The following is an 8,844-nucleotide window of genomic DNA, read 5'->3' as shown; positions in this document are numbered from 1 at the left end:
GAAAAAGATGAAAAATAAAATAAACCTAAAGAGAGAAAATAGAACGGTGGCTTACAAGTCTTTGAATAATCCCCAGCACACCGTTTTCAGCTAAAAGACGTCTATATATAGTCTAGGGTAAAAACAAAAAATAAGTAAACCTAATCCTAGTCGAACCGGGAAAGCTGCGCAGAACCCCACTTTCCTTCCGCGATGCGTTCCTTCCGCGATACGGAAGGAAAGCCTGATGGTACTGGAGCTGGTTTTTGTCCGCTTTCTTCACGCGATCGATGCGGATGAAAAGCGAGACCTTCAGTTCAATTTTTTTCCTTTTAGTTCATCACTTGTGGTCTTCGACTCGTCACCTCGTGTAGTCATCATATGCTCCAAAGTCAATCACTTTTAGCCCGGTTTTCCATCGTTTGTCTTCATCGTACCTATACACATGAAATATAACGACATAAGTTCAAATACGACGATTTCATCGTAGATTAAGCAACAAAAGTCATAAGAATAGGATGTAAAATGACACGAAACATAGATATTTGTGCCAAATATCACCACCCCCCCACTTAGACTTTGCTCGCCCTCGAGCAAACATAAACCAACACCAAACTACACTTCTAGCTCAACTCATTCAAACAGTAAGCAACTGCAACGGGATTCGGCTAGTATGACTATCTCAAAAGAAAATTTTCAAAACCAAAACAATAAGCCAAGTTGCGAAAGCCATGCCAAAGATTCAAAACCCTCATTTTTAGCACCAAGGACCACCTTCCTAAAAAACACTTCAATTTTAAAACCAATTGACCCAACGACACCACTTTAAAGCATGTAAGCAACCTTATGATCAAGAAATCAACACTTCACCACTCTATTGCTAATTATGTGCCCTCACCAAAATAAAGTAGTCCATATCTCTCAAGAACCACATATGTTTAAATCAATGGACATAAAATCATTAAGTACGCTCACTCTCACAAAGAATATCACATGTAAAGTACGACATACCATAGGCTTGCCCCTAGTGTAACCACTCCACTAATACAAGTAAGTCGAACCTAGAATCAAGTAGGACTTCGAGGGTTGTAGCGTAGGCTAAGGGACGGGTAGGAATTATTTGGATAATAGTGACTAACCTCCCTAAGCACTTTAATAATACATATACTTTTATCATTCTTGCACAATTTCTTCATTAGCCCTTATTCAACACCAACCAACCTTTAAATTTCTCCCAATTCACCCATTTTCTTTGTTTAAGGACCACTCTTTAAAAGTCACACAAGTTAGAAGGAAAACTTTTTCGCTACACATTTTTTTTTTCAGATTTCTTTCTTTTCTCTTTTTTTTTTTTTCACAACTAACAACAGAATTATTTCTTTTCATTCAGTGCTCCCATTGTCTTCCTAGATTACAATTAACAACCATTTCCCCTTTTTATTTCACATCCCAACTCCCATTATACATGTAAATGATTAAAGTGCTCATAGAGTATTTGAATCAAAAATCAGTTTTATCGAACGAAGGGGTAAAGGCTAATTAACTGCTATCAAAGAAAAGGCTAAAGGCTCAAAAGGGTTAACTAGGGTGCTATTTGCGAGTTGGTGGGATAACTTTTTTACACTTTTTAGTGACTAATCGAAGAAACGCCTCTATCATTTTCTAGGCTCAACCGAACTTCATTTTGCTTTGTGAACACACAGGGCAAGTTCTAGACGTCAATACCAAACATGGATTCAAATGCAAAACCTGACTCACACATGGCACACAATCAACGCAAGAGGGATCCGGTTGTCCCTCGAATCAAACAACAATGGAAATCAACAATGCCAAGTGGGTCATAAAAACCATTTTCAAGTGCTTTCAAGAAAAGTGATACAATTTCACGGCATGTTTTCACAAAAAATTTCAAGATCACTCATATGCCAATACTTCACCTAACCCGTGCACCTAGCATTTGAATACACCTATCCTAAGGACTAATTTTGCCTCAATGTTTGGCCCCGGTTGTCATCCTCCCGTCATCGGAAAAGCCCTTTCTATGACTAAAGAAAAAAAAAAATCTACCGCGCCTCCCGATTCTCGGTTCAAAGGCCCCCCTCTAGGGAAAGAACCGAGGCCATAAGAAAACCAAAGGGGGTGGATGATGAATGCCTACTAATGAGGGCCTTAAGAAGTTATCAAAGAAAAATAAGGAAAATAAAATCTTTTTGAATTTCTTTCAACTTTTTCTATTTTTTTTTTATGGACACTAAGATGCAAAACTACTAAAAAAAAAATCCTAAGGCATACTAATCATCATCCGCAACCTCAAAACATGTTGTTACAAACCAGGGACGTATTTTCCCACCCCACACTTAAAATTATGCAATGCCCTCAATGCATATATATTTGAAAACAAACAAAGCGTAAGTAAGGTAAGAAATACTCACCGGGCCCACTAGGGCCTAGTCGTCCTCATCGATGTAGTCCTCATCATCAGAGGGATCGCGCTATCATCCAATGGCTCGGCGTTCTCTTCTTCTTCATTGTCGCTGCGCTAATTTTCCCTTGCATCCTCCCGTCATCGGGAAAAAGCCCTCCGACTCTACCTCCTCCCCCCTCTTCGAATGCATACGACTCGATCAATCGAGTTTTCGTCCTCATCCGCAGGTAACTGAGACACCTCACCCACAAGTACCCGAAAATGTGGGGTGTGGGGGTTCTGAATAAAGACCCTTGAAAGATCAATGTTAAAATGCTCACCCGCAACCATCATCCCCGTGTGTGTCGGTCTAGACCGTGGATTGGGCGGACCTCTCTCTCCGTCGAGTCAAATGATGTCCGGATGCACTCGCTGGGGCCATGACATTTGAGATGTCGAGTGAGTTAGTGGGCGCCTCAGCACTCCCATCGCAGCATATGCCAACTCCTCGTCGAGCCTCATTAAGTAGGAAGTGAGAGTGTTTCCATAACTCAGCCTTTTAGACTTGCCAGCCCACACTCTTCGAATTTCCTGCATCATCCAATACCCAATGTTCACCAACTGCCCTGTCATCAAGAAATACACTATGCACACTCTCTCCTTTTGGACCTCTGAGAAGTGATCAAGTGGCATGATTCGGCATTTAGAAGCGCAACCAAACTCGGGCTTCTCTACAAAAATTACTCATGCTCATGCTCCGATGCTTCCGAAGAGGCCCTGAGTATCGTGCCCATTAAGATTTGGAGTTGGCTCCACAAAGAGTTTCCCGAATAGCCCTATAATCGGGCCTTTTGATGAATTCTAGCAATGGTTCAACAGGCACATTCGGGACTCCAATTGCCCCGCACAGAGTCGAAGCCGTCAACGGCACCCAATTTTTTCGAACGAATACAAAATCGGGATTCCCGTGGCTTGGCATGCTAGCGTAAAGTTCCATGACCCAATCAATGTTCACTGGCCCCGGTTGTTCAAACACAGACGTCCATCCCATGGCGACTATGCGGTTGTAGATATCCCAAAATTTTTCTTCAAAGGGACTCGACTGATCGCTCGCTCATGATTGTATCCCTTTGAGGTGTCAAACCCCGCATACCACTCTTCCCCATCCCTGGAGAGATGGGGGTGGGGCGTCCTTTTAGACACTTGAGGAATGACAACCTCGGGATGCTTGCCCTTTCCGGATGTTTGCCCTTTTGTCGCTTTGGACGGGTTTTCTGCTCTTCCTCTTTTTGTGCCTTGGGAGGAGGAGGCGACAGATTTGCCCTTGGACTTGGCGTGAACCATTTTGCCTGCAAAACAGCGCATTACCAAACGAGAAGTACAGGTCAGTAACTAAAGGGAGTCATGGCACAACCCCACACTTAATCATGTTACATGTACTTAAGTCTAGAATGCGTGGCCCCTGTCAATTTTTTTTTCGGACCTCGACCTTGAGAAAAAAGAATTTTTTTTTTCTTTACAATTTGGGGAACTCACCCCACACTCACTTCAAACTACATTACGAAAATCAAAATCAAAGAAGTTAACTACTCCTACATGACAAAGCAAAACAAAAACAAAGTAAGCTACTTCATGTTGTAGGGCTTGGGATGGAAAATCACAACTCTCCAATTCTCCATCACAATTCGAATTTTATGGTGAGAGGAGATGTACAAGGGTTCCTATGCTTGGTTAATTTTCCATTGCTACTCAAGACTTCACAATTTCCACAAAAACTTGGTTTAGGACTTTTATCGAACACCTTGTGGGCCTAAAATCATCCCTTAACTTTTGACAACAATGGTGGGTTTGGAAACCCTCCCTTGTGCAATGGGGGTTACATTCTAGCCATACTAACTCATACCACACAAGCAATACCAATCCCCACCCAAGATTCGCCCATACCCATATCCCTACTTTACAACTACAAACATCAATAACAAGGGGAAAAGGGGAAAAGAAAAAAAAATGGAAGATGAACCCACTTACCTTGTGAAGTTAATGGGGGATAGATTGGAGCAACTTGAAGTTGTTTTTGTTAGAGAAGGAATGGGGATGGGGATTTTTTGTGTGAGAAGGAATGTGTGTGTGAAAGGGAATGTTTTTGTGAGGGAATAGGGGTGAAGGGGCACGGTTATATCATGAGTTGGAGAAAAAAATACAAACCCGGGTCGACCCGCGCGATCCGTCCGCATCGAGGAAGGAAAGCAGGAGGCTTCAGTATATTGCGCGATCGGTCCACATCGCGGGACCGATGCGCAAATCACTGGGGGTTTCTGATTTTTCATGCGCGATTGGTCCGCATCGCGGAACCGATGCGCAAATCACTGGGCACTTCGTATTTTCTTCTTTCCGCCCAATTCCTGCAACATGAACAAACGTGACCTATATCATACAAAAAAATTGGGTTGCCTCCCAACAAGCGCCTTAGTTAAGGTCGTGGCACGACACTTTTTGTATTTTTCTCATTTTTTTTTCACACGGGTTGCCTCCCAAGAAGCGCTTGATTTAACGTCGCGGCACGACGTAGGCTTTCCTCAAGCCTCTTCTAGATCGATAGAGGACCTCGCGCGGTCAGTGGCCTCCCCATAGTAATGCTTTACTCTTTGCCCGTTCACCAGGAATGTCTCATCCGAGTTGGGTTTCTTTAGCTCAACTGCTCCATGTGCAGTCACACGAACTACCTCGAATGGCCCAGCACACTTACTCTTCAACTTTTCACCGAAAATCTTCAGCCTAGAGTTATACAACAAAGACTAATCGCCTAGGCTCAAAATCACGAGATTGGATGCGCTCGTCATGAATTCTCTTAGTTCGCTCCTTATACATTTTCACGTTTTCATAAGCATGATAGCAAAATTCCTCCAACTGCAGTACCGGACCTCTTTTCTCCAGCTTGAACCATGTCTAGATTCAGCTTCTTAATCGCCCAATATGCTCTATGCTCAAGCTCAACTAGTAGATGACATGCCTTACCAAAGATGAGCTTATAGGGAGATGTGCCAATCGGAGTTTTGTAAGCTGTTCTGTATGCCCACAGAGCATCATCAAGCTTCAATGACCAATCTTTCCTACTTACGCTCATAGTCTTCTGCAAAATCCTCTTGATTTCTCTGTTCGATACCTCCACTTGACCACTCGTCTGAGGATGATAAGAAGTCGTTATCTTGTGTTTCACCCCATACTTGAGCAGCAATTTATCGAAGAGCCGATTGAAAAAGTGCGTACCTTGATCACTGATGATGGCCCGAGGGGTTCCAGACCTTGTAAAAATGTTCTTTTTCAGAAATCGTGCCACCACACTAGCATCATTGGTGGGAAGTGCAATGGCTTCCACCCACTTCGAGACATAGTCTACAACACGAACCAATATGTACTTATTCCCCTTGGATGGTATGAAGGACCCATGAAGTCAATACCTCACACATCAAAGTCTCGATTTCTAAGATGCCCTTCAAAGGCATTTCATGACACTTGGAGATATTTCGGTTCTCTCGCAATCTATCACATGCTCGCGATACTCGCACAAATTCACGAGCATCTTTGAACAAAGTTTATTAAAGAGCCGATTGTAAAAGAACCCGAATCGAAGTTACTTTTTTGCACCGTTCGTCACCCGGATGATATCCCCCATAGGGTGATGAGTGACACTTCTCGAGAATCGCAGACCTCTTCCTCTCGGAACACACCTTCTGATCAGCTAATCTATGCCAACCCTAAGAGAGATAGGGCTCATCCCACACATAGAAACGACTGTCATGCAAAATCCGTTTCTTCTTCTCGTGCCACACCAGGGGGTAAAGTTCACCATGTCTGCATACCATGGCACCTCAGCTGATTGAAGAGCAAAGAGTTGTTCGTCAGGAAAAGTCTCCTTAATCGCCACTACTTCATCCACATGTTCCCTATCTTCAATCTCGATAAGTGATCTGCTACTCCGATTTTCTCGTGCCCTTTCGATCAAGAATCTCGATGTCAAACTCTTGCGAAGAACACCCCAACGAATAAGCCTCGGCTTTGCATCCTTCTTTGCAAACAAATAATGAACTAAAAGGTGATCAGTATATACAATCGCCTTCGTGCCCACAAGATATGATCGGAATTTGTCAAAAGCGTAGACAACCGCCAATAACTCCTTCTCTGTGACAGTATAGTTCATCTGGGCTGCATCAAGTGTCTTGCTAGCATAGTAAATAGGATGAAAAATCTTATCCCTTTTCTGACCAAGGACAGCTCCCACAGCAAAATCACTTGCATCACACATCAAAATAAATGGCAGAGACCAATCAGGTGCGATGATAATAGGGACCGACACTAACCTTCGTTTCAGCTCATTAAAAGCCGTCAAACAGGCTTCATTAAACACAAACTTCACATCTTTCCCTAAAAGCTTGCACATTGGATTAACAACTTTAGAGAAGTCTTTGATGAACCGTCGATAGAATCCTGCATGCCCAAGAAAACTGCGCACTCCCCGAACTGAAACGGGTGGTGGCAATCTTTCAATTGCTTCAATCTTCGCCTTGTCAACCTCTATTCCCTTGCTCGATATCTAGTGCCCAAGAACGATTCCCTCTCGAACCATAAAATGACATTTTTCCCAGTTAAGTACTAAGTTCGTTTCTTCACAACGAGCTAACACGGCATCAAGATGATTTAAACAGTCATCAAAAGAATCTCCAAAAACAGAGAAGTCATCCATAAATACCTCCATATAATTTTCCACCATATCGGTGAAAATAGCCATCATGCATCGCTGGAAAGTACCTGGAGCATTGCACAAACCGAAAGGCATCCTCCGGAATGCAAACGTGCCATATGGACATGTAAATGTGGTCTTCTCTTGATCCTCGGTGCAATCATGATCGATCTGTAGACCCGAATAACCATCCAAAAAGCAATAATAATCGTGCCCAGCCAATCTGTCGAGCATCTGATCCATGAAGGGCAAAGGAAAGTGATCTTTTCTAGTGGCGTTGTTCAACTTGCGATAGTCAATACATATCCTCCAACCCGTAACAGTTCCTTGAGGCACCAATTCATTCTTCTCGTTTTCCACCACAGTTGTTATACCCCATTTTAACCGGGTCAAAGCGGAGTACAACATATTGGTGATTCCTAATTATTTAACTTAAGGAGTCGCCACCTAATTATTTTAACGGTGAATTAGGACACCAATTTTAACTAAGGAAATGCCTAATTAAAACTCCATTTTTTAAGGTCTTACAAACCTAATAAATTCTAGGTAAGGGTTCTAAATATCCTAATGGGAAGGTGTTAAGCATCCATTAGAATCCATTAAATATGGTTACCGACCAAACTTAGGTTAACATAAGGAATTTTGACAAAATAATATTTTAATATTCTATAAGTAATTTAGAAAAAGTATTCATGGCCAAATACTTAAATAGTTTACATAGAAAAAAAGTTTGTGACTAATACTGTGACGTCTATTTTTAATTAAGGGAAGACACCACCGCCCTTTCTGGACTTAAGTATTTGCACTCAAAAAATAAAATAATAATAATAATAATTCGAAAACTTGACCTTGTATTGAAAATAATTAAAATGTTCAATAACTTTAAGGATTGAAATTTGTTTTACTCGTTGTGGGAAAAGCCTAAAATACCATAAGAAATAATCTGTGAAAGTCTCTTTTGGAATCCAAATTCAATGATGAGCTGCACATTTATATAAGAAACTTGATAATAATTTTTTAAGTTAAAGAAAAGGTTCGGCGATAAAGAAAGTCAACTTTTATTAACTCTAAGGCAATGGTTTAAACTCTTAAAATCCGTTTGCGCTGGTTCACGAATTAAATCACATCTATGAATATATGCTTGAATTCTCAAAGTGTCTAAAACATTACCGGTTACCAGTGAATAAAAGGGATTATAAATATATGCCTGTGTTCTAATAACCTCCAAACATTGCGGAGATTTGTAAAATAAGAAATAGTTGGTTACTAACTTTCCCTTTATGAACTACCCTTTCTAAACTCATAATGTTCTAGGTCGTGTTCTTCTAAAAAAACCAAAATATTCAGAGCATAGCAAACAAATAAAACATAACCAAGTTATAACAGGAAGACTATAACAAAGTTATTCCTCGCTCCCGTTTTATGTTCGGATAAAAGGGTGAAGATTATGGATACTGAGAGATGGCAAGTCATCTCGCCCTTTTCCAATTCGCCTTTCTGTTTGGAAGTATCGCGAGGTAGGCGCGACATGTGTATGAAGGAGGAAACGCAGATTTCTCGTTTATCGGAAAAGTTTTGAGTCTCGCTCGACTCAAGAATGCTCCGAGGTGTGTACATGTAAAAAAAAGATAAAGATTAGCACACAATCCCAATTAATAATACATAGAACATACATGTCATTGTAGCACATATATACGTATCAAAGAAAACTCGAGGTTCCGAG

The 8,844-nt window shown here is 41.4% G+C and overlaps 1 protein-coding gene across 1 annotated transcript; it reads right to left on the bottom strand.

The window, feature by feature from the left end:
- Positions 1-2,791: 2,791 nt before the first annotated feature.
- On the bottom strand, positions 2,792-7,364 carry LOC132034963 (uncharacterized). The gene is made up of 6 exons (XM_059425287.1): positions 7,131-7,364; positions 6,231-6,974; positions 5,305-5,807; positions 5,041-5,158; positions 3,537-3,732; positions 2,792-3,114 (listed from the first exon to the last, which is right to left on the bottom strand). Exons 1-6 carry the CDS (start codon positions 7,362-7,364, stop codon positions 2,792-2,794), a joined length of 2,118 nt encoding a protein of 705 aa, XP_059281270.1.
- Between the last annotated feature and the right edge of the window lie 1,480 nt (positions 7,365-8,844).

Source organism: Lycium ferocissimum, chromosome 10 (genome assembly GCF_029784015.1).
Source record: "Lycium ferocissimum isolate CSIRO_LF1 chromosome 10, AGI_CSIRO_Lferr_CH_V1, whole genome shotgun sequence".
NCBI lineage: Eukaryota > Viridiplantae > Streptophyta > Magnoliopsida > Solanales > Solanaceae > Lycium > Lycium ferocissimum.
Note: the sequence above shows the minus strand (reverse complement) of the source record. Positions and strands in the feature narration are given on the sequence as shown.

What these genes read in the sequence shown, in the direction of transcription:
- LOC132034963 (XM_059425287.1), bottom strand. Translation starts at nt 7,364, where the DNA reads ATGGATCAGATGCTCGACAGATTGGCTGGGCACGATTATTATTGCTTT. An exon ending in TGCCATGGTATGCAGACATG is followed by an intron (nt 5,808 to 6,230) that starts GTGAACTTTACC and finishes ATACCATCCAAG; the next exon opens with GGGAATAAGTACATATTGGT. An exon ending in ACTCGGATGAGACATTCCTG is followed by an intron (nt 3,733 to 5,040) that starts GTGAACGGGCAA and finishes GCTGTTTTGCAG; the next exon opens with GCAAAATGGTTCACGCCAAG.